General features: G+C 39.4%; 1 protein-coding gene across 1 annotated transcript in view; it reads right to left on the reverse strand.

Annotated features, from left to right (window-relative positions):
- Positions 1 to 7445: 7445 nt before the first annotated feature.
- The window catches only part of SLC35G2 (solute carrier family 35 member G2), a 50965-nt gene continuing 31290 nt past the window's right edge, over positions 7446 to 27120 (reverse strand). The window contains exon 2 of the mRNA XM_049870485.1: positions 7446 to 8765. Within this exon, the coding sequence (XP_049726442.1) occupies positions 7514 to 8752 (1239 nt within the window). The 5' untranslated portion in view covers positions 8753 to 8765 and the 3' untranslated portion in view covers positions 7446 to 7513. The remainder of the gene's footprint in view (positions 8766 to 27120) is intronic.

Raw genomic sequence — 27120 nt, forward strand, 5'->3', positions numbered from 1 at the left:
GGCCGGCGGGCGGGCGAGGCGGGGCGCTGACTGGCCCCGAGGCGATGGGCGTTGTGCGCGGGCGAAAGAAGGCCCTCTCGGCCCAATCTGATAGGCTCAGTCCCCTTCCCTCCCTCCCCTGCCTCGGTAGCAATCGGTGCGGCGCTGGGATTGGGCAGACTCCCCTATCAATCAGGCGCTGTCCCGGCAGCGGAGTGAGCTGAGGCTGAGAGGCGGGGAAGAGCAGACGTTACGAATCCTATTTTCAAACTCTTTTTCTGCACGCCGAACTTCTCGAATGACGACTTTAAGTCTCCCTCCTCAGCGCCGCAGGTACGACCCCACAGCAAATATGACGGCTTCCCGAGTTTAGACCAAAGCGACAAAAAAACAAAAAGGCCAGGAAACGAGGACCTGGGAGAAAAATGTAAGCCACATGCTTACGTTTGAGCCATAGACCGGGTCTTGGGGCCTTCCAAGTGCCCTGGTGCGCAGGCTGCTTCCAGTCTCGGCTGCAGTAGCCGTGCTATGAAGGCAGTGACCTGAGTGAGCTGCCATTCTTAGCGGCCCTGCCCCAGCCATCTGCTGGGTGGTTAATAAATTAGCTCTTCCCCACGCCGGCACTGCAAAACTCCATAGCCTGCCTTCCCTTCCTAACTGTCTATGTGGCTTAGTTTACTTTCCCTCCTTGGGGAAACCTGCAGGGCTAGGTACCTTTCTCCGAACACAGGTACTTTCCCCATCAGAACTGTTGAAATAGTTTGCCCGTATCCTTACCTAAGCTGTAAGCTCCATTAGGTCAGGAACCATGTCAGTGTTTGTTCCGATTTCACCCAGTGCCTAGCATGTGATAGATGGGCAATACATAATTAAAGCATTAATACATCTTCTCCCTCCTCCTTTAATCCTGGCCTTGACTATAAATCCTGAGTCCACAGTAATTATCAGTATTTAACCGTTCAACTTCAAAATGATTCCTGTGAGCGCTGATGGATGCATGTGGTTTGCCTGCCATATGTAGGATCACAGGATCAAGCACAAATCACCTATGACCCCTTCCTGGCTTCAAGTTGGCTGAGGCAAGAAGACCATGTAACTCAGCAACAGCTACACTATGTCTACATCCCATTATTAGCATCCAAAATGAAGAAAGCAAGTAAATTTTGGATTCATTCTAAGGGTCTAAATAACTTTGCGTATTTTATCCTGGCTTTCTTTTTGTTTTTTAGTTTATTTACTGTGCTTTAGATGAAAGTTTACAAATCAAGTCAGTCTCTCATACAAAAAGTTACACACACCTCACCAGTATCATTGTCTGTCTTATAGTCCAGTCCAACCCCTGTCTGTAGAGTTGGCTTTGGGAATGGTTCCAACCTTGGGCTAACAAAGGGTCCGGGGACCCTGACAGGGTCCCTCTAGTCTCAGTCAGGCCATTAAGCCTGGTCTTTTTATGAGAATTTGAGATCTGCATCCCACTGTTCGCTTGCTCCATCAGGGATTCTCTGTTGTGTGCCCTGCCAGGGCAGTCATCGGTGGTAGCCGGGCACCATCTAGTTCTTCCATTCTCAGGTTGATGGAGTCTCTGGTTTATGTGGCCCTTTCTGTCTCTTGGTCTCATCTTTACCACATGTTTTTGGTGTTCTTCATTCTCCTTTGCTCCAAGTAGGTTGAGACCAATTGATGTATCTTAGATGGCCGCTTGCTAGCATTTAAGACTCCAGATGCCTCTCACCAAAGTGGGATGCAGAAAGTTTTCTTCACACATTTTGTTATATCATGGCTTTCTTATTGGTTGATACATCTTACAAAGTCTGTAGGTTGAGATATTATATTCATTTTTGCAGCTGGAGATATGATTTGTCCAGAGCTTAACATGATTTATCCATAACCACACAGTGAACTGTTGGCAGACCAGACTCAACTCAATTCTTGTTACATATTTAACACGTGATGCAGAAAGAGGTGTGAATAAAAATAAAAAATAAAAAAATACTAAGGTAAAATATAGTCCTTGCCTTCAAGTGGCTTATACTACCTGAAGTGGGGAAGATAATTCTAGAAAATTATGCTGAAGTCATAAAATTGGATTTTATTTTGTAAGGCAATCTGTATTTTGAATGGGCCAGTAATGTCTTCACAAGATTTTGATCCAGATCTCTCGACTTCTACTGCTCTTTACCACCTATTCAAGCAATATAAGAAGCAATTGCAAGGAAGAGAGACCTTAAAACTGCTTTTTCACAAAAGGGTTTCAGTTCCCTGTGAACATGTTTTTTTTCTTTTAATGTTCCTTCTTTAATCTCCCTCATTACTCATTCTTCCCAGGAACTCTCAAAAAAAAAAAAAAACTCAAGATACATATGGAAAAGAGGAATCAAAAAGGAAAAATAAGGAAACATCAATAAAAGAAGAAAGCATAGGATGGAAGGGTAGATAGAAAAATTATGTGTGAAATTCCAGTATGGCATACTTAAAAGGAATGGAGTCCAAATTCTCATAGGGTGGGAATTGCCCCAGAGACTTTCTTTCACACATTCTGTCTCTTCAATTTCTAAACATAAATATGTACATGGGGGCTTCTTCCTCTTTTACAGTGGAACTCAAAACCAAAAGTAAAAATCATCCTTGCTGATCAGTACTGAGTGGACCAGGGACTAGCCAGAATCAGGCAACAACAAAATTTAGGTCAAGACAAATGACCTACACACTGGAGGTGAAGTTTGGGATTTGGGTAGCTAACCTGTTTCTGGGAATAAAAACATGCAGGCAACTCACTTCATTAATTCCCAAAAGGATTTGGGAAGACAAGAAATGGAAAAATGAGCCTCTACGTCTCAAGGCCTTCCCCAGGAAAGTATTTATAATTTATACTTAGAAGTGACTATAGAGAATAATCTGGTTTAATATCACTGTCAGGCAGGAATGTTTAGAACAAAAAAGCCCTAACTCTAATCAAGAGGTAACTAATTAATCATAGGGTCAACTATAAAGTATCCAAATTAGTCAGTGGACCCTGGTAACTAAACCTAATTTCTGGATTGAGTATTATTAGACTTTTATGGGAATTCATTCAACAAAGATTTATCGAGGGTCCACTTTGGTAAGCACTACAATAGGTTTTAGAGATCTAAAGATCTGTCCCTATCTTCAAGGAGCTCAATCCAATTTTGGAAAATGAGATTCAAACTGGTATTTATCATTAATATAATAAAGACAATAGATATAGACAGGGATGTTAAACCAGAGGGAGACGGAAGTTGTGTGGTTAGGCTAGTCCATCAATTAATCTAGGGAAAAAAGAGAAGGGCTTTCCAGGTAGAGAGGCCTGCATGGGGGGAAAAAAAAAAGCCACTAAACAGTAGTAGATTATTGCTGGAGCAGAGTGACTAGGCATGCAAGCAATAGCCAGGTCCTGGAAAACCATGGGTGACAAATTAAAGACTTTATCCTGTAGGCAACGAGAAACAAAAGGTTTTCTTTCAGCATATAAAGCAAGTACTTTGTCATTCTGTTGTTTTCTGGCTTCCATTATTTCCGATGTGAAGTAGCTGTAATTTTTATCATTGTTTCTCAATATCTCAAATCTTTTTCTCTGGCTGCTCTGAGGATTTTTTTCTTTATCTCTGTTTATCAGAAGTTAAACTATGATATTTCTAGGTATGGTTTTCTTTGTACCTATCCTGCTTGGGGCTCACTGAGTTCCCTGGATCTGTGGTTGCTTTTTTTTTTTTTTTTTTAATCAAATTTGAAAAGTACTGGCCAGTAGTTCTTCAAAAAATTTTTCCGCCTCATTCTCTCTCTTTCTTTTTCTAGGACTACAGTTACACTTATGCTGGACCTCTTAATATTTAGTACAGGTTTATTCAGGCTCTGTTTTTGTTTTTTAACTTTTTTTTTCTTTCTCTGATACAATTTGGATAATTTCTATTGAAAGCCAGTGTCCTGTAATCCCTGAAAAAAAAAATTTTTTTATTGTGCTTTCAGTAAGAGTTTACAAATCAAGTCAGTCTTTCATACAAAAATTTATATACGCCTTGCTACGTATGCATTGTAAAATAACATACTCCTAGTTGCTCTCTCTGTAATGAGACAGCATGCTCCTTCTCTCTGCCCTGCATCCCTGAAAAATTTTGAATGTTGACATTGTCCCAAAGCATAAACCAAAACCAAACCTGTTGCCATCAAGTTGATTACAACTCATAGCAACCATAGCACAGCAGTCAGGAAAACAGAAATCACAGCATGTTACAACAGAGAGGATTTAGTATTGGGTGTTGATGGACTAAAAAATCAAAAAGGGGACACTGAGAAAGCTCAGAGGGGGTAAACGTACAGAGCAGCTACCACCCCTACAGCTAGTGAAAAAGGGGAAGAGGTTGGATGATCAGGTCTCAGAAGCTCAGAGTAATGACCCTACTGAGCTGGCACTCAGACCCCTGTGGAAGGGATGCTGTCCACCTAGACCTATTACGTATGAAAGGCATATGGGTAAGGTTAGTTTGGTGGAGAAGAGGTGCCAAAAGAAGCTCAAGGCTGGAGCCAATTGCTGCTGCTGGAACAGAGGGCTTATTGCTGGGTTAACAGTGACAGGAACTGCAAGCAAGCAGAAAAAAGGAATTCCCTTCTCCCTTTCTCCTGCCTTCCAGTTATCTCTAATGCCCTTTATTAGTGGAACCTAGTGAGACACCAGTTGGCATAGGAAAAGTCTTTGCAAAGTCTAAGCCATAATAAAGTCACAGAGGGAAGCATAGAAGGATGAACTGGGAACTGAAAGACAATACCTTAATAACCAGTATCATATCAACATTTGTGCTAAATTAGTAAGAATGGCCCAAATTTAGCAAGTGCCACTTTATTGATAGGATTTTTTTTTTTTTAAGAATCTCAGGATACCATGTCATATCAATTTTCTGGTGTACTCTGATTACTACTAGTATCTTTTTCAGTGGTAAGGAGTACCTTTATTATAGCTCACACGTATGTTGTTGTTGTTAGGTGCCGTCGAGTCGGTTCCAACTCATAGCGACCCTGTGCACAACAGAATGAAACACTGCCCGGTCCTGCGCCATCCTTACAATCGTTGTTATGCTTGAGCTCATTGTTGCAGCCACTGTGTCAATCCACCTTGTTGAGGGTCTTCCTCTTTTCCACTGACCCTGTACTCTGCCAAGCATGATGTCCTTCTCCAGGGACTGATCCCTCCTGACAACATGTCCAAAGTATGTAAGACGCAGTCTCGCTATCCTTGCCTCTAAGGAGCATTCTGGCTGCACTTCTTCCAAGACAGATTTGTTCATTCTTTTGGCAGTCCATGATATATTCAATATTCTTCGCCAACATCACAATTCAAAGGCATCAACTCTTCTTCGGTCTTCCTTATTCATTGTCCAGCTTTCACATGCATATGATGTGATTGAAAATACCATGGCTTGGGTCGGGCGCACCTTAGTCTTCAGAGTGACATCTTTGCTCTTCAACACTTTGAAGAGGTCCTTTGCAGCAGATTTGCCCAATGCAATGCGTCTTTTGATTTCTTGACTGCTGCTTCCATGGCTGTTGATTGTGGATCCAAGTAAAATGAAATCCTTGACAACTTCAATCTTTTCTCCCCTTATCATGATGTTGCTCATTGGTCCAGTTTTGAGGATTTTTGTTTTCTTTATGTTCAGGTGTAATCCATACTGAAGACTGTGGTCTTTGATCTTCATTAGTAAGTGCTTCAAGTCCTCTTCACTTTCAACAAGCAAGGTTGTGTCATCTGCATAACGCAGGTTATTAATGAGTCTTCCTCCAATGCTGATGCCCTGTTCTTCGTATAGTCGAGCTTCTCAGATTATTTGTTCAGTATACAGATTAAATAGGTATGGTGAAAGAATACAACCCTGACGCACACCTTTCCTGACTTTAAACCAATCAGTATCCCCTTGTTCTATCCGAACAACTGCCTCTTGATCTATCTAAAGATTCCTCATGAGCAAAATTAAATGTTCTGGAATTCCCATTCTTCGCGGTGTTATCCATAGTTTGTTATGATCCACACAGTCGAATGCCTTTTCATAGTCAGTAAAACACAGGTAAACATCCTTCTGGTATTCTCTGCTTTCAGCCAGGATCCATCTGACATCAGCAATGATATCCGTGGTTCCACGACAGTTCCCTGTCGATATACTGCTACAGCCGTTTTTGAATGATCTTCAGCAAAATTTTGCTTGCCTGTGATATTGATGATATTGTTCTATAATTTCCACATTCAGTTGGATCACCTTTCTTGGGAATAGGCATAAATATGGATCTCTTCCAGTCAGTTGGCCAGGAAGCTGTCTTCTATATTTCTTGGCATAGACGAGTGAGCACCTCCAGTGCTGCATCTATTTGTTGAAACATCTCAATTGATATTCCATCAATTCCTGCAGCCTTGTTTTTCACCAGTGCCTTCAGAGCAGCTTGGACTTCTTCCTTCAGTACCATCGGTTCCTGATCATATGCCATTTCTTGAAATGGTTGAATATCGACTAATTCTTTTTGGTATAATGACTCTGTGTATTCCTTCCATCTTCTTTTGATGCGTCCTGTGTCGTTTAATATTTTCCCTATGGAATCCTTCACTATTGCAGCTCGAGGCTTGAATTTTTTCTTCAGTTCTTTCAGCTTGAGAAACGCTGAGCGTGTTCTTCCCTTTTGGTTTTCCATCTCCAGCTCTTTGCACATATCGTTATAATACTTTACTTTGTCTTCTCGAGCTTCCAGCATCACAGCAACACACAAGCCCTCACAGTATGACAAACTGACAGACACGTGGGGGCTCATACATATAAAAAAAAAAAAAATTTTTTTTCCACACATATAAAAAATCATAAACGAGGACAGTTTTAGAAGAGATCTGTACATCTGAGAATAAGCAGACCCTGGTCCAACCATCAGGTATAAAATGGCCTGGACTAAGTAGGGCTGGGAAGAATCCAGTCATTATCACCCTACCTCTATTTCCTATGAATTACCTAATGTGGCTATAGCAAGGGAAAGACCAATTCCCTGTTCTAATCTAGGATACCACTGTCACTGAAAAACCAGCTTCTTGCCTTTGTTCCCTCTTTTCATGCCTTGATTCAAGCTCCCTTACCCCAACCCAAGGTTTGGTATTCAGGATTCCACCTTATAGTGTACATTTCACAAATGAAGATTTTCTAATATTGAAGAATTTTTGCTGAACATTTGTAGAACACTAGGCATGAAAATATTTCTACTTTTTGAACTTTAGAACCACCAATCTTCAAATCTTGTGTTCTTTAGTGATGGAGGTTAACACTCCCCTTTTACCGTAATTACCTTTTTGTTATTAAGAGTAAAGATACCAGGTCCATGACATTTCACGTATTTATTATCTGTATTTGAATATACTCAACTAGAATAAATTTTTCTTCATCTGCAGATACTATATATTATATAGCACTGTCAATTATACAAAAGACATAGGTGAACATTAAAGGGCAGTATACATATAATAAACATTAATAAGATAATGATAATCAAGTATTCATTTAATAGGAGAGTCTAGTATTTCCTGATAATCCTGCCTTCTTAAATTTCTCCAGTAAAGCTTATAGCCAGCAAGGACAAAAACACTAATCATAATGATTATTCCTCCAAAGACATCATAGACACTAGGGAATATATGTAACACTAGAAGTTGCAAGACCATAGCCACCACAATCTCTAGATGCTGTACTGTGCTGACCAAAGCTGGATGGAATTTGTCTAAGGCATAATAAACTCCTAAGAATGCTGCAGTAGAACAGATGCATAAAGCAATGAGATAACTCCAGGTTTCTCCGTCTAATGGGATAATGGGTTCTTGAAGAATGAACATGGTAGATACACCCCAGACTGTCCCAGTCCAGCCAAAGGTAAACAGGGCAGTCCACATGCTGATCTTCTCCCTGATGGATCTGTATACTATCATGGAAAGAGCAGTGGTCAGTCCAGCCATCACAGTCATAGTGTACCCAAAAGCTTCTTTCCAGGCATTTAACAAAGAATTATCTTCATCAACAATGTTGGGAATCATGACAAGACAAACACCTAAGATGCTGCAAACAACTGTAGCCATATCAACATAAGCCATTTTCTCATCTACAAGTAAAAAAGCCAAAATGGCGCTGAAGACTGTGGTTGTGGCTCTCCACATAGTGGTCCCATTGCTGGGAGGAACTATTGAAAAAGATGTATAAGCACAGGTGATAGAGATGACGTTACATACACCATAAAAGAAGAGTCGTAATCTGTATCCACTGGGTCCAAAAGGAGCCTCCTGGTAATAACACACAACTAACACAGATAACACCTGCAAGACAGAACGGATAAAAATCAGTTCTAGAGATGGAACTTTAGAACGATCAGAAACAAGCCTAGTGATAAGAGCTACACATCCATGAGCCAGAGCAGATCCAAATAGCACTATCCACATTTTTCTAAACTGAAAAATATTTTTTTCTGCAAAGCTCTGGAATTGTCCAATCTCATTGGTCTCTGTGTCTTCTGTTGGTGGGGGTCGGGTGTCCATGGTTCCAAAGAAAGTTCTTCCTTTTCTTTTCACTTCACTCAGCAGGCCTTTCTTTGGATTTTCTTCCATAAAATTTCCATAATCTTCATTGATTTCTTCATATCCATCATCCCCAGGTTGAGGATAATGGGAACTATATTTCACCATCACTGTGTTGGGATGTATTTTCACCCGTTTTTTAACAGGATAGCTTTTGGAGGGAGAAGTATCCATTTCTTCCGATAATCTATTTTTAAAAAAGACAAGTACACATATTAATTCAATGGGAAAAATGTAATCTCTATTATATGTCCCAATTCAATGATAAAAAATAGAGATTGTAACCAAAAAACAAAAAACCCACTGACATCAAGTTGATTCTGACTCATAGTGACCCATAGAGTTTCCAAGGCTGTAAATCTCTATGGAAGCAGACTGCCACATCTTTCTCCCAAATAGCTGCTAGTGATTTCAAACCACCAACCTTTTGGTTAGCAGTCGATTACTTTAACCAGTATACCACCAGGGATTCTGCAATCAGCAGATTCACAGGAGTCTTTGAAAAAGTAATAGGAAAAGATGATCGGGCAATATGCTTTATGAGATGTATGCAGCCCAATGGTGTTATCCAACTTTTTTCACTCCCAGGTTAAGTCTGCCCCTATTTCTCATTCTTTGCCCCATTTAGTTCTATTTACCATCTTTAGTTCATGAACCGATATTTTTCCATATTTTCACTTCTACCTATCTCCCCACCCATCAACAAGAAAAACACAAAAAAGTAAATAACTTGGACCATACCTTTCCTTCTCATTGTGTACATTCGTCTAAGTTATAAATTAAATGGATAAGTGCAAAGTTTTTTGTATAATCAGTTCTATACAATACCAGAATTAACCTTATATTAAAAATTACAGTTTGTTTGTTTTTTCATTTAACCTAGCCTCCCAAAATTTCCAGGTTGTTGTTATTAGGTACTGTTGAGTCCGTTCCGACCCATAGCGACCCAATGTACAACAGAATGAAACACTGGCCGTTTTCTGCACCATCCTCATAATCGTTGTTATGCATGAGCCTATTATTGTAGCCACTGTGTTAATCCTTCTTATTCAGGAACTTCCTCTTTTTTGTTGACCCTCCACTTTACCAAGCTTGATGTCCTTCTCCAGAGGTTGGTCCTTTCTGATAACATGTCCAAAGTATGTGAGACAAAATCTTGCTATCCTTGCTTCTGAGGAGCATTCTGGCTGTACTTCTTCCAAGACAGATTTGTTCATTCTTCTGGCAGCCCATGATATTTTCAATATTCTTCACCAACACCAAAATTCAATGGCATCAGTTATTCCTCTGTCTTATTTAGTCATTGTCCAGCTTTCTCGTGGATATGAGACGATTGAAAACACCGTAGCTCAGGTCAGGCACACCTTAGTCCTCAAAGTGACATCTTTAAAGTGTTTTTTTAAAGAGGTCCTTTGCAGAGATTCACCCAATGCAATGCGTGGTTTGATTTCTTGCCTCCTGCTTCCATGAGTATTGATTGTGGATCCAAGTAAAATGAAATCCTTGGCAGCGTCAGTCTTTTCTCCACTTATCATGATGTTGCCTGTTGGTCCAGTTGTGAGGATTTTTGTTTTCTTTATGTTGAGGTGTAATCCATACTGAAGGCTGTGGTCTTTGATCTTCATCAATAAGTGCTTCAAACCAAGAACCAAACCGGTTGCAGTTGAGTCGATTCCGACTCAAGTCCTCTTCAGTTTCAGTAAACAAGGTTGTATCATCTGCATGACGCAGGTTGTTAATGATTCATCCTCCAATCCTGGTGCCGAGTTCTTCTTCGTATAGTCCAACTTCTCAAATTATTTGCTCAGCACACAGATTGAGTAAGTATGGTGAAAGAATACAACCCTGACAAACACCTTTCCTGACTTTAAACCACACAGTATCCCCTTGTTCTGTTGGAATGACTGCCTCTTGGTCTATGTACAGGTTCCTCATGAGTGTAATTAATTGTTCTGGAATTCCCATTCTTCGCAATGTCATCTATAATTTGTTATGATTCACACAGTCAAATGCCTTTGCGTAGTCAGTAAAACACAGGTAAACATCTTTCTGGTATTCTCTGCTTTTGGCCAAGATCCATCTGACATCAGTAGTGATAGCCTTTGTTCTGCATCCTCTTCTGAATCCGGCTTGAATTTCTAGCAGTTCCTTGTCGATGCACTGCTGCAACTGCTTTTGAATGATCTTCAGCAAAATTTTACTTGTGTGTGATATTAATGATATTGTTTGATAATTCCACGTTCTGTATGGTCATCTTTCTTTGAAATAGACATAAATATGAATTTGGCATAGACAAACGAGCACTTCCAGTGCTGTATCCATTTGCTGAAACATCTCAATTGGTGGAATACATCACTTCCTGGAGCCTTGTTTCTTACCAATCTCTTCAGTGCAGCTTGGGCTTCTTCCTTCAGTACCATCAGTTCTTGATCATATGCTACCTCCTGAAATGGTTGAAAGTCGACTCCGTGTATTCCTTCTATCTTCTTTTGATGCTTCCTGTGTTGTTTAATATTTTCCCCGTAGAATCCTTCAATATTGCAACTTGAGGCTTGAGTTTTCTCTTCAGTTCTTACAATTTGAGAAATGCCAAGCATGTGCTTCCCTTTTGGTTTTCTAACTCTAGTTCATGTCATTATAATACTTTACTTTGTTCTCTCAAGTCACTCTTTGAAATCTTCTGTTCAGCTCTTTTACTTCATCATTTATTCCTTTCACTTTACTACAAAGCAATTTTCAGAGTCTCTTCTGACATTCGTCTTGGTCTTTTCTTTCTTTTCTATCTTTTTAATACCCTCTTGCTTTCTTCATGTATGATGTCATTCCACAACTTGTCTGGTCTTCGGCCATTAGTGTTCAATGCATCAAATCTATTTCTGAGATGTTCTCTAAATTCAGGTGGGATATACTCAAGGTCGTACTTTGGCTGTCATGGACTTGTTCTAATTTTGTTCAGTTTCAACTTGAATTTGCATATGAGCAATTGATGGTCTGTTTTACAGTCTGCCCCTTGGCCTTGTTCTGACTGAAGATACTGAGTTTTTCCATCATCTCTTTCCAAGGATGTAGTTGATTTGATTCCTATGTATTTCATCTGGTGAGGTCCACATGTATAATCAATGGTTACGTTGTTGAAAAATGGTATTTGCAAAATTCTATCATGCAATCTCCAACATAGCTTTTTTATATTTTTCAAGTACTGATCCTACTTTGTTTCCATCTTTCACATTCCAATCACCAGTAATTATTAATGCATCTTGATTGCACGTTTGATCAATTTCAGACTGCAGAACTTGGTAAAAATCTTCAGTTTCTTCATCTTTGGCCTTAGTGGTTCGTGCATAAATATGAATAACAGTTATATTAAGTGGTCGTCCTTGTAGATGCGTGAATATTATTCCATCACTGACAGAGTTGTGCTTCAGGATAGATCTCGAAATGTTCTTTGTAACAATGAATGCAACGTCATTCCTCTTTAGTTTGCCATTCCCAGCATAGTAGACCATATGATTGTCCAATTCAAAATGGCCAATACCAATCCATTTCAGTTCACTAGTGCCTAGGATATCAATGTTCATGCATTCCATTTCATTTTTGATGATTTCCAATTTTCCTAGGTTCATATTTCATACATTCCACATTCCTGTTATTAATGGATGTTTGCAACTGTTTCTGCTCATTTTGAGTCATGCCACATCAGCAAATGAAGGTCCTGATGACTTCACTGTACTCATCAACTCTACTTTGAGGAGGCAGTTCTTCTCCAGTGTATTGTGAGTGCCTTCTAACCTGAGAGGCCCACTTCTGGCAGTATATCAGACAACGTTCTGCTGCTATTCATAAGCTTTTCACTGGGTTTTTTTTTTTTTTTTTTGTCAGAAGTAGACCACCAGGTCCTTCTTCCTAGTCTGTCTTAGTCCAGAAGTTCAGCTGAAACCTGTCTACCATGGGTGACCCAGCTGGTATTTGAATACCAGTAGCACAGCCTCTAGTGTCACAGCAAAATACAAACCACTACAGTACGACAAACTGACAAAGCTATGTACTGAAATTAGAAAATAAGTAAAATAAAATAAATTTAGTAACATTAATGCATTGTTGTGGGAATATAAATTTTACAACCTTTCGGATGGGCAGTTGGCAATATGTAAGCATCGCTATGAGTGGGAATCCACTTGACAGCAAACAGCAACCTTAAGATTTTAACTGAACACCAAACCAAACAAAACCGACTGTAGAGTGAATTCCCACTCATGGCGATCTTATATGACAGAGTAGAATGGGGTTTCCAAGGCTGTAATCTTTACGGAAGCTGACTGCCTCACCTACGTCCCATGGAGTGCCTGGTGGTTTTGAACCACTAACCTTTCAATTAGAAACTGCCTGCTTAACCACTGCACCACTAGGGCTCCTAAGATTTTAACTGAAATTCCCCTTTAATTCAGCAGTACCACTTCTAAGATTTTACTCTAAAGAGATGATCACAAGATGATTTTTACCTTCTGTGTTAAAAAAAAAAAAAGGAAAAACATAGAATATATATTTATATTTGCTTATATAACATAAAGAAATTATGGAAAAATACAGCAGAAACTAATAGTGGTTGGGGTGGCACAGGGAAAAGGAATGGGAGAAAACCTGTTTACTGTATACTTTTTTACATTTTTATTTCTGAATCCTGTGACATTGTTCAGAAATTAAAAAGTATAATAAAATCTTCATCTGTTACTTTAAGAAAAAGAGAGTATATAAAAACTGGGAAAATGTAGGCCCGGGAGAGTTCCTTGCAGTTTACTGCAATGCATACAATGGAATAATATGCTATGCATCCATTAAAAACAACAACTTAGATCTTTATTGACATGGAAAGATCTCCACTACATTTTGTTGAGTGGGAAAGAAAGTAAAGTTGTTGTAAAGATTAAATGAGATAATGCATACAAAGAACTTGGCACAATGCTGGCATAAACTCTCAATAAACACTAGTCATGAATTTGACTTTTTTACCTGTAATTATGAAATACTGGGTATCTCCTACAATGTTACTCTTTCTTTTAGACCTGTTTGTCCATGCTGTTCTTTCTCTTTCTTTATCTCTTAGAACTTTTCCTTTCTCCTTGATAATGATTCTTCCCCTCTCCATTGAAGGAAAAAAAAAAAAGTCTGTCTTGTACATGGCCTTGGTTCTCCAGCCAAACCCATTTGTTGTCCTCAAACATACTACTTGTTCCTTGCCAAAAACACATCATCAGTTCCAGGATCTTAAACCATGGTACAGAAATCAAATCACACTTTTTTCTTTGACACCGTCTGGATAGCCAACTGCTCTATTCCTGTTTACTCCTTTCTCTTCTAAAGACAAAGGAGCCCTGATGGTGCAGTGGTTAAGCCCTTGGCTGCTAACTGAAAGGTTGATGGTTCTCTCGGGAGAAAGATGTGGCAGCCTGCTTCCACAAAGATTGTTGTTATTAGATGCCATGAAGTCAATTCTGACTCATAGAGACCCATGTACAACAGAACAAAACACTGCCTTGTCCTGTGCTATCCTCACAACTGTTGCCATGTTTGAGCCCATTGTTGCAGCCACCATGTCAATTCATCTTGTTGAGGGCCTTCCTCTTCTTCTCTGACCTTCTGCCTTCCCAAGCATGATATCCTTCTCCAGGGACTGGTCCCTCCTGATAACATGTCCAAAATACGTAAGACAAAGTCTCACCATCCTTGCTTCTAAGGAGCATTCTGGCTGTACTTCTTTTAAACCAGATTTTGTTTGTTCCTCTGGCAGTTCATGGAATATTCAGTGTTCTTCACCAACACTGCTTAACCAAAGGTCAGCAGTTCGAATCTACCAGGTGCTCCTTGGAAACTCCATGGGGCAGTTCTGCTCTGTCCTATACAGTGGCTGTAGTCTGAATGGACTCCACCAAAGGGTTTGGTTTTGGTTTTCACCAACACCATGTTTCAAAGGCAAAGGCATCAGTTGTTCTTCGGTCTTCCTTATTCATTGTCCAGTGTTCACATGCAAATAAGGCAATTGAGAACACCATGGCTTGGTCCAGACACAGCTTAGTCTTCAAAGTGACATCTTTGCTTTTTTTTCCTCTATTCTTTTTTTTTTAACTTTTATTGTGCTTTAAGTGAAAATTTACAAATCAAGTCAGTCTCTCATACAAAAATTTATATACTCCTTGCTATATACTCCTAGTTCCTCTCCCCCTAATGAGAGAGCACGCTCCTTCCCTCCACTGTCTATTTTCATGTCCATTCAGCTAGATTCTGACCCCCTCTGGCCCCTCATCTCCCCTCCAGACAGGAGCTGCCCGCATAGTCTCATGTGTCTACTTGATCCAAGAAGCTCACTCTTCACCAGTGTCATTTTCTATCCCATAGTCCAGTCCAATCCCTGTCTGAAGAGTTGGCTTTGGGAATGGTTCCTGTCTTGGGCTAACAGAAGGTCTGGGGACCATGACCTCCAGGGTCCTTCCAGTCTCAGTCAGACCATTAAGTCTGGTCTTTTTAGGAGAATTTGAGGTCTGCATCCCACTGCTCTGCTGCTCCCTCAGGGGTTCTCTGTTGTGTTCCCTGTCAAAGCAGTTGTAGCTGGGCACCATCTAGTTCCCCTGGTCTCAGGCTGATGTAGTCTCTGGTTTATGTGGCCCTTTCTGTCTTTTGGGCTCATAATTACCTTGTGTCTTTGGTGTTCTTCATTTTCCTTTGCTCCACGTGAATTGAGACCAATTGATGCATCTTAGATGGCCACTTGCTAGCGTTTAAGACCCCAGACTCTCCAAAGTGGGATGCAGAATGTTTTCCTAATAGATTTTATTATGCCAATTGACTTAGATGTTCCCTGAAACCATGATCCCCAAACCCCCATCCCTGCTATGCTGGCCTTTGAAGCATTCAGTTTATTCAGGAAACTTTTTTGCTTTTGGTTCAGTCCAGTTGTGTTGACCTCTCCTGTATTGTGTGTTGTCTTTCCTTCACCTAAAATAGTTATTATCTACTATCTAACTAGTGAAAACCCTTCTCCCTCCTTCCCTCCCTCGCCATTCTCGAAACTATCAAAGACTATTTTCTTCCCTGTTTAAACTATTTTTCAAGTTCTTGTAATAGTGGTCTCATACAATATTTGTCCTTTTGCAGCTGACTAATTTCACTCAGCATAATGCCTTCCAGATTCCTCCATGTTATGAAGTGTTTCACGGATTCATCGTTGTTCTTTATCGATGCATAGTATTCCATTGTATAAATATACCATAATTTATTTATCCATTCATATGTTGACGGGCACCCTGGTTGCTTCCATCTTTTTGCTATTGTAAACAGTGCTGCAATGAACATGGGTGTGCATATATCTGTTTGTGTAAAGGCTCTTATTTCTCTAGGATATATTCCAAGGAGTGGGATTGCTGGATCGTATGGTAGTTCTATTTCTAGTTTTTCAACTTTGCTTTTTAACACTTTAAAGAGGTCTTTTGCAACAGATTTGCCCGATGCAATGTGTCGTTTGATTTCTTGACTGCTGATTCCATGGGCATTGATTGTGGATCTAAGTAAAATGAAATCCTTGACAACGTCAACATTTTCTCCACCTTCGATGCAGGACAGTTATGTTTTCTGGAATTCCTATTCTTTGCAATGTTATACGTAATATGTTATGATCCACACAGTCGAATGTCTTTGCATGGTCAATAAAACCCAGGTAGACATCTTTCTGGTAAAGATTACGGTCTTGGATACCCTATGGGGCAATTCTACTCTGCCCTATGGGGTCACTATGAGTCGGAATCGACTTGATGGCAACATGCCTTCTAAAGATAGCATCTTCAGGTGGAAGAAGTCATTTAAAAAAACAAAAAAGCACCACTTGTTCCTCCTGAACCTCCCACTTGCAATCCTTTCTGCATCCATTATTAGGCTAATCTGATGTTCTATTTCCAATTTTTATGAGGACATTTCCACTTCAAATCATGACTCCACAGCTTCAATAATCCAAAATAATTAATGGTCTTGGTATCCCAAATAGATTTTCCTTCCCTAACTTCCACATTTCTATTGGTGATGCCAACCAACATTTTTCTAGTTCCCTAAGCTAGAAACCAAGGAATCTTCTTCTTATTATTTTTTTTATTGTGCTTTGAGTGAAAGTTTACAAATCAAGTCAGTCTCTCATACAAAACCTTATATACACCTTGTTATACACTCCTAGTTAACTCTCCCCTTAATGAGGCAGCACAAAAGCTTCATAAAACTCTTCAGTCTCTTTAGCTCTGTCCATCCTGTTTCCTTGTCCACTCAGCCAGTTTCTGTCCCACTTGGCCTTCACATCTCCTCTCCAGACAGGAGCTGTACACATAGTCTCATGTGTCTACTTGATCCAAGAAGCCCACTCCTCACCAGTATCATTTTCTGTCTTATAGTCCAGTCCAATCCCTGTCTGAAAAGTTGGCTTCGGGAATGGTTCCAAGGAATCTTCTGAATTATCATTTCTGCCATCACACTTCCATTTGGTCATCAATCTTTTTTTTTCCCCCCTTTAAAATTTTTCTCAGATTTCTTTTTTACCTCCCAATTCTATTTTTACCTTTATGATTCTGGATCAAGTTATTGTGAATTCCTATTTAGAATATTGCAACAGCATCCTAACTAGACCTTTTCCAATCCTTCTCCTCTAAAATCTATCTGTATTATGCCACTGTCAGATTAGTCTGTCTTTTAAAAATTACAAAAAAAAAAACAACTCCCTCAAGCTTTCCCCCCTCAAGAACCTACAGTAATTTCCTTGGAAACCCTTTGGTGCAGTTCTCCTCTGTCCTACAGGGTCGCTATGAGTCGGAACCAACTCAGTGGCAACAGTTTTTTTCATCTAAGCAGATTTCTAATTGGGGAATAAGAAGGCAAGTAATCTTCGCATGTAATGATCTGGTAAACATTGCCATGTTGGCCTTAAAAGGGACCTTCACTCTCCTCTTCCCCATAAGGAAAAGGCACAACATTCTCCTTAGATCAAAGACCCATGTCTGGCAGTATGACCTCTGTAACAGATTCTATTTTCTAAAGGTGGCCACAAATCTAGTAGCTCGTGTAAACCAAAAAAATCAATCCCATTGCCATCCAGTTGATTCTGACTCATAGTAACCGTATAGGAGAGAGTAGAACTGCCCCATAGGGTTTCCAAGGAGCAGCTGGTGGATTCTAACTGCCACATTTTTTTTTTTTTGGTTAGGAGCCAAGCTCTTAACCACTGTGCCGCCAGGGCTCCAGTATCTCCTATACTACATGTTATTTTAATAATGTGAGTTTGACATCAAATAGAGAGGCAGGATCTGTGTCCCTTTCCATTGAAATCAGACAAACTTTTGTGACCGTTTCATCCAATAGAGTATGGCAGAAATGACACAATGTGACTTCTGAGGCTAGGTCATAAAAGTGGCCCTAGCTGGAATACTTGGGCTTGGAGCCTTGAGCCACCAGTAAGCAGTCTGACTGCTCTGAGGCTTCCAGAAACTCAAACTAGCCTGCATAGAGAGACCACATGGAGAGGTACTGAGAATACATAAAGAGAGAAATGCCTGGCCAGCCCCCCACTGCTCCATCCTCCACTATTCCAACTTCAGTCATCCATCTGACTGAAAGTGGTTAAGAGACCCTGAGCCAGAATCACCCAGCCAGCCCCTTTCCAAATTCCCCATCTATAGTAAATATGACAAATAATAAAATGGTTGTTTTAAGCCGCTAAGTTTTGGGGTCATTTCTTACTTATAATACATAACTAGAACACTCCACTTCCCCTCTCAGCATTAAAAAAAAAAAAGGGAAGAAAGTATGATAGTTGGAATAGCAGGGCCTCTTAATTGTCTGGCTTTTGAAAGTGGGCTATTTTGTCTTCCATAATGGGATCCTAAATACTGATTCTGAAGCAAGAGGAAAGTCTTATTTGACATCTAATATATTTAATCATAGCCCAACTGCATAGTTTAAACTATTATTCACATTATGCAATTTTTGTCCATTTCTGCCAAGAGATTAGTCTATAATAGAAATATTCTATAATTTCTCAGCACTGTCAACATTCCATTGTGTCCTACTGACACAAAGGCCTTCTTATAATAAAAAATAATAAAGGGATACATAAAAATCTTCAGTCTCTCTAGTTCTCATTTAATTCCAGGCCTTCGTGTACACAATTCTCGAAGAGAACATGGAATCTTGCCCATTTCTTACATTTGCACATGTAAATCTTTCAATTCAAATAATTAAATGGTGGTACCATATGCCCAACACCATGCTAGGCTCTAGAAATTAAAAATAAATAAAAACACATAAAAAAAAAAAAACATGCTTCTTGCCCTCATAGAGCTTATAGACTAGTAGAAGAGACAACAAGTAAGCTCAAATTTGATATTTTAATGGAACAATGAAAGCAATTACATGAAATACATGGAGTTGTTGGAGCTCATACAAGGGCCATCTAACCCAAATGTAGGGGATCATATAGCAGGTTCCCAGGTAGAAGGGACACCTGAATTGGGACCTTAAGCCTATGTAACAATTAGTCAAATAAAGAAGAGAAAGAGAAAAAAAAAATTCTAGGAATAAGAAATTTTAAGACAACTAGAGTAATGATAATGACTATTTTAAGAGTAAGAGTTTTATATGATAATTTGATTCAACTCTCTTCACAATCAGTTTGTCTTTTTAGTGATCTTACACTTACCCATGAAAGTTCAGTTAAGTGAACACAACTTTCTACAACCTGCTCAAAGTTGTTCTGATCAAGGTGCGAATTTGACTTCTCCTTCCTCTTGGAGATGTGAGGTATTAACTAATCTCATGGCTCCAGTTCCCTGTCACGGATTCATATGGAGAGATGTCTTCCAAGGCAGGGGTATCTGTTTCAGCTGCCCTAGAGCAATTCAGCTAAGTAGAGGAAATAGGAAAGAATAGGACCAGAGGTCCAGTCTCTTCAGCTACAAATGTATCAACCTGAAACTTTGGGCACAAATGGATTAAAAACATTCATAGTTGGGTGTCTACTTGAACAATGGGTACAGTTTAGTGTGAAAAAACCTGAAACCAATATTTCTGTCCAAAAGACAAAAATTAATGTTCCCTAAGGTACATCCCAAAACATGAGGGTAAGCCAAAAACCATCTTTCTCCTAAGAGTTAGAAAATTAACACTGACATCACTAAGATCTTGGTAGGCATCCTTTGGAACACCCCCTATGGTACCAAATGTCATGAAATAATAAGAGTTTCTTTGTTTGGTCTCCAGACTGACCCTTAAAGTAGTAAAAAGCCTTAGATATAAAGCTGCCTAGTGCAACATGATTATAACATAGTGTTTTGAATGTAGGCACTAATGTGATAGTTGACGCTCATGAGTCAGATTGGCTTTTAACTAAATAGGTGTAAATAAGAGGATGCTACTTGTTTGTACCTGAAGAGCTTAATAAACCTGGGATACCTTGTTACCCCCAATGTGCTTCAACAGCCTTTCTCCTGAATGAAATTGACCATTCAGAGAGTCAGGACCACACCAAATTGGCCACCAAAAAGGGAGGACCCAACAACCACAATCATCCTTCCAGTGTATCATGAGACATCAGGACATGCATAGGATCTATGTCATTAATTTGCATCTCCTGAGACCCACTGAGAGAAGCCATTTCTGTCTTCAAACTGTTGAAAAGGTCCCCATGTTCTGAGGTCCAGAAGGCTGTCAGCATGGTTCTTCTACAGATCATTAAGCCAAACCCTATCTGGGATAATAAGGCTTAAACTAACCCTTAACACTGCTCTTTAAATTCAGATTCTCCCTTTCTTTCACATTGCAACTCAGGAGGCCTAGGAGTACTAGAGGCAGCATTAAAGTTTGGTTGTAATTTATTACTTTTTGAGTCTGTAGCTTTGTGGAATGCCTGCTACTCTAGGGCGAGAAGAACCTGCTTCTAAGTTCCCATCTCTGATAACTAGAAAATTAGTTCTTAAATAAACTAATAAATTTGAAAGACAAGAATAATGATAATAAATGAGAAATAGAATGTCAGAGGCATGCCCTTTCTTGCAGCTGGCACAGCTAGGAGGTGAGGAATTTATCATGAAGAATTAAATGTCTGCCCTTCTTAAAAGCTGTGATAATTCTCATGTTGCATGTAGGTAAATGGCATATTATCACAGTGAACTGTTTATAATCAAATCATGGAACTGAACAGTTTTATGAAGATGTAAAAGTGGGGCTGCAGGAAAAGTTAATTATGCAAGACTTCAATTACATACTCAGGTATATTAGGAACCCATCATGGGCAAATTCAACAGAAGAAAAAAAAATAAAAGAAGAGACATACAATCTAGTAGTTTGCTGTGTTAAACCAACTGAATATTGTCTCTATAAAAACATAAAAAATAATTTCAGAGCACCATACTTAAAACAGGACAGAATCATTCTAAATCAGATGTATTATGTAGGACAGGTAATATCACACATAATGGTGGAATTTGCAGTTGCCAACCAAAATATCACTCATACTGGATCAGATTATTGCTAGGCAAGCAGCAATTCATCTACATCTCTCTTAGGAAAATAAAATAAGACACATATTCTTTTCCCTCTTTGTAACACTTAGATTAAAGCATCCTTGCAATGGACTATTAGAAAGGAACTAAGAAACAAGGAAGACCTTGATTTAGCCAGAGATCATGACAACATTTTTGGCACTCTAATGGAAGCAATCAGAATTAGGATAAAAACAAGAAGCAGAAAACAAATAGAATAAGTCAAGAAAGCAGAACTAACGGCTCAAAAATCCAGTGAAAACAGAAAGAAGTCAGTGATAAATTATCACCGCCATCAATAGCCAGAATATATTGATATTTAATTTTTCCAGACATTATGTTAAGCATTTAAAGAAAAAAATGTTAATTCAGCCTTGATAGGAAGTGAAACCTTAGGAGGTGTTGGGGCAGGGGAAGGGTGGCAAAGGATGGACAAAAATTCGGAGAAGGCTAAGGGCCTACCTCACTTTGAAATGAACGCTTAAAGGGGGTAAAGGAAGGTACTCACTTTAGGATAGTAATCCAGTATTTATTAAACACTTTTTTTTATGTGAAGTGAACCAGGTAGGCCCTGTGCAGCAGCACAGCAAGGCTCTATTGTTGAAGAGAATGTGTCCCAAGGTTTTATCAAGAACTCTGTCACACAGTGTGATGGTTAGTATTATGTGTCAACTTGGCAAGGCTATGGTTCTCAGGGGTTTGGCAGACACTATGTAATTACCATTTTGTGATCTGATATGAGCAGCCAATCAGTTGAAAGGTGAGTTTCCTTGGGAGTGTGGCCTGCCTCCGGTGTATATGGATGCTCTGGCAAAGCTCACTCTTTTTTTCAACCCTGCACTCCTCTCTTCGCCTGACCTCGGGTTTTGGGGAAGTAAGCCAGCGAAGGCCTCCAGCCTGTTGCCTGACCTGCAGTTTTTGCGTTCCTCAATCCCTACAAATATGTGAGCCAGTAGAGGTCTTCAACCTGTCGTCTGACCCACAGATTTGGGACTTGCCAACCCCACAATTGTGTAAGCCATTTTCTTAAAGTAAATTTCTCTCTCTGTATACTGTATATGCTCTCTATATATCTATATATGCTTCACTGGTTTTGCTCCTCTAGAGTACCCAGACTAAAACACCAACCCAATCCAAACACATTGCCTTTGAGTTGATTCCAACTCATAGCAACCCTATAGCGGACTAAGACACATAGTATCCAGAATTCTCTCCTCCCTACCGTTCTCTCATTCATCCTCCCAATCCTCTCTCCTTCCCCACCTTACCATCTCAACTTTACTCCTGTCCCCCACAAACACAACCCTGTTCAAAATTCTAGCCCAGAAGTAGCTACTTGTTCATGCACATGATCTCAGGAAAAAATGTATTTATTTAATTACCATAAATGACAAAGCATTATCACTGTCAAAATCACATTCTGCTTTCAGAATAGAACTTTTCATTTTCCTGAAATCTTAAGTTGACTGACAGGAAGCAGGGGTCCCAATAGCAAAATATCTGAGCAGAACGCAGGAGAAAAGCCTCAGCCACCTTACTGCCCCTTCCACTGAAAATCCCTCCCCAAAACCTGGGCTCCTGCCACTCCAAATCACATGGTACACGTTTTCACTCTTCTGGGCCTCTTCCCAGGCAACCCTGGTGGCATAGTGGTTAAGTGCTACGGCTGCTAACCATAAGGTTGACAGGTTGAATCCACCAGGTGCTCCTTGGAAACTCTACGGGGCACTTCTCTGTTCTATAGGGTCACTATGAGTCGGAATCGACTTGGCAGCAACGGGTTTGGTTTTTTTGTCTGTTTGGGCCTTTTTCCTGTGTCACTTGGTAATAAGCCTCAACTTCTTTTTGTCATTTTATTCTCCTTATGTGTATGACATTATTAGGTTTAAATAGTTATTTCTCTGGTGTGCATGTATGTGTTGGGGGCTGGGGAAGAGGTTTAAGCATTGGTATTTCTTAAAACCTCCCCATTAGTTCTAATGCATGATTTTCTTGTGTGAGAACCACTTGACAAGATGACCTAAGGGCTCTTCTGACTCTAAGATTTTATGAATTTTGGAAGCTCACATGAATCTATGAAATGCTACATGGTTGAAGAAGATAGAGGGTGACATAGAGCTGAGAATTAAAAAAAAAAGGAGGGGGAGGTGAGAGGTGGATAGTGAAACCATACTGCCTGGATTTGAATCCTAGCTACAACACTTAGTAAGTATGTGACTTTGGACAACTTTGTTAACCACTCTTTGCCTATTGCCTCTTCTGTAAAATTGTAATAATGGTATTAACTCGTAGAGTAAAATAAAACACTAAATAAGTTAATACAAACAAAACACTTAATGTCTGGCACCTAGCAAGTGCTCAATAAATTTAAGCTCTTTTTTCACATTATTCTGCCTGCCTTAAAAGACCTAGCCCTCCCCTTCCTCCCCTTGTCTACCTAGAGAGCTCACATTCATGCTTTAGGGGTTTTGCTCACCTGTTACCTTCTGTTCTATAAAGTCTCCCCTGGCCTCTTCCATCTGTGTGCCCCCTCTTGTCCCTGCATTCACTTACTTACATCCTTGTCTTTCCAACAGACTGTACACTTCTCAATAGCAGACTTCCTTATCATTAAATCCTCAGTCTCTAACACAGTGCCTGGCATATACTGGCAATAAGTAAATGCTGTTCCTTCTTTATGTAATAGTCTTTTCCTGCCTTTTTCATCTTCTGAATTCCTGTTAATTCTTCAATGCCCAGATTAAATATCGCTTTCTCTAGAATACTTTCCTAGGACCACCCCCCATTCCAATCTGAGTTAGGTTCTCCACCTGAGTGCTTTCCTGGTACCTTTATCATAGAATTTATCACATTAAATTACAACTGTGCTTTTGTTTCTTCTGTTTCTTCGGTTTCATTTTATTTGTCTTTCTCTTCCACTAGACCTGTGAAAGTCTTAAAAGCAGAGACCATGTATTACTAATTTTTAGATCTGTAGCACCTAGCACAGTGCTTGGCATGAAATGGGAGTTCAATAAGTGTTTGAATGAATAAACGGGCCATTTTTTATAAAATGAACCAAATTTTTAACAACATATAAGTAATATAAATAACACCAAACAAAAGAAATAAGTGGATTTAAATAACTAGCAACTCAAGTAGGAAGCCTTATCCATTAAAATACTCTCTTAAATCTAAAATCCTTAATAGTACTTCAAGGATAATAAAACATCATGGTTTGCATTTTGGCTATTAAGAGAATTTGTATGTTTAGTGTCTCTACGTCTGACTCTATTTCTGCTGTTAGGTCTCCCAGATTTCCTTTGATATTAAATTCCTCAGGCATAACTGGAGCTGTTCCTTAAGTAATTTGTATCTGCTTTTCCTAATTAAATCATTCTCAATCAGTTAGGAAGGGAGCTGGAGATACATGTCTTTCAACATCTCCAGGCTGAATCTCAGTTATTTCCCTGCATCCCAGTGCACATCTAACGGTTTCCCAGTAAAGTGAGTCTCAGCACCAGCAAGTCTGCCATGGTTTCATGTAAGACTCCCCTGGGCTTGCTCAGGACAAGCTTCTGACTCAGGAGCTATTTACCACCATCAGATCTTTAGATAAAAAACAACTCTTTGTTCCTATTACAAAAGCAATAGATATTTATCATGGGAAATTCAGAAAACTGTGTAAGCAAAAAAAAATCGCTTATAATTCTACCACCCAGGGATAAGTACTAACCCTCCCAGGCCTTTTTCTATTTATGGACACATTATCTTCCTTTCAAAAATGGTTTCAAACTGTACGTCGTATTTTATAACTTTCACATTTTACTTATCAATATATTGTGGGCATTTTTCCATGTCATTAAATATGGTACAGCACCCTTCTTAATGGCTACTTAATATGGATCCAACAATGGGCTTTGAACACAATAGGTCAGTCATCAACTTCAGCTTTCTGAAAGGCAAGTGGGATGGGCAACTGAAAAGTTTCCCCACTGAATATAAATGAAGAACTGGATTTCAACGGCCAAGGGAAGGTTGTGAAAGAACAAATAGGAGATAAATCAGAGTATTTATGTTTACCCCTTTGCCCTCCTTTCAGATCTCATCTACAGAGAGAAACTGGCTGAGACTAAAAGTGAACTAAAGTGTGTCGTCATTATGTTTTGTGTGTTTATTTAGAATCAATACATTGGTTTTGAAAGGTTTGGACGCAACCATTCAATTAGAATTAAAGGAAAAGTGAAACCACAGGAAAGATAGAGCACAGATGTTTCTAGGCACCTGTGATATGCTCTTTTAGGTTGGTTGGTTCTGAATATGGCTCTAGATTCTCTAATTTTAATGGTAGTTAGGTTGATTTAGCACCTTGTCTGTGCCAGACATGGTACTAAATACTTTCTCATTTAAAGTTTAAAAGAATTCTATGAAGTAGATATTATAATTTCCATTTTATAGATGAGGAAATAGGCTCTGAGTGGTTCAGTGACTTCCCAGTTAGGGGGTCGCATGGTCAGTTAATGGTATTCATATCCAGGTCTGTCTTATTCCAAAACCCAAGCACTTCCTTCTATACCACACTGCAAAGTAGTCATCTGTGGTAGGCAGAATAATGCCTCCCCACCCCTACCGTAGATATCCACATTCTAATTCCCAGAACCTATGAATTTGTTATGTTATATAGCAAAGGGGAATTAAAGTTGCAGATAGAATTAAAGATTGCTGATTGGCTGACCTTAAAATAGGGAGATTATCTTGGATTATCTGGGAGAGCCTGATGTAATCACAAGGATCCTTAAAAGTGGAAGACAGGGGCAGAAAAGTCAGAGATGAAGCTGTGACAATAGAAGAAAGGTCAGAGTGATGAATTGTGAGGACTGACCTGCAGTTGCTGGCATAAGAGATGGAAGGGAATCATGAGCCAAAGAATGCCAGCAGCCTTTAGAAGATAGAAAAGGCGAGGAAATGAATTCTCCCCTACAGCCTCCAGTGATACCCATGTTGGACCTCTGACCCACAGAACTGTAAGACAATAAATTCATATTGTTTTGAGACACCAAGTTTGTGGTAATTTGTTACAGCAGCAAATAGAAAATAAAACTAATACACTATCATTCTGTGAATGTGTGAAGAATGATGAAAGACCGCCTATGTGTAAAACCAGACTTTTTCTTAGAAAAGATTTTTTATCTTCTTAAGTATCTAGAAAAGTGTTGGATGGGACTGCAAAGTTCTGGGAAAATTGATATGGACAAAAGATTTTAGCCTGAAATAAGAATGACTTGCTTGCCCCTTGTGATGCTGTTTGAAATGTCTGCTTTTAAGAGCCACATCCTTGTGGAACAGATCTAGAACAAGCGAATGTAAAACGTCTCTCAGTAGTTGAGTGAACTGGCATGCTAGAAGCAGTTATTGAGGATTGAATCAAAAGTGTGGTTGAATGCTAACAAACAGGACTTTGGATTAATAATAGATGCTTTTTCTGAATTTAGCTGAATTTGAATTCTGGCTCTATCATTTTCTACCTATGCATTCATCACTTAACCTTTCTAAACCTTAGTTTCTTCATCTTAAGATGAGCTGGTATTACCAGCATGGAAAGTTTATAAATAAGGATTTAATGAAATTATAGATCAAGAGCACTATCACATTGCCTGGCACATAGCAGGTACTCAATAAATATGCACTTTCTCCCTTCCCGTTAGTCAAATACTGTTGAAATTCTGTCAGCATAGAGGAGAATGCTTATTTTCCTCTCTGGTTTGCTTTTATAACAAGAAGGTTTGCATACAGTTTAAGTAGTTGCTACACCAACATTTTAGATTAGGAATTCTTTTAAAAGGCTAAACCCACACATTCTAGGAAGTATGCCTGAAGGCCCAGCCTGCAGCTTGCTCTTCAGCCCTTCTAGTGATTTGGGGAACTTCTGATTCCCTGAATCAACTTTATTTCTGATTGAAAGAGCTAGAGCAATTTTTTTAATCTGCAACTAAACCCTGTCAG

Source organism: Elephas maximus, chromosome 26, assembly GCF_024166365.1.
Source record: "Elephas maximus indicus isolate mEleMax1 chromosome 26, mEleMax1 primary haplotype, whole genome shotgun sequence".
In the NCBI taxonomy this organism is placed as follows: Eukaryota; Metazoa; Chordata; class Mammalia; order Proboscidea; family Elephantidae; genus Elephas; species Elephas maximus.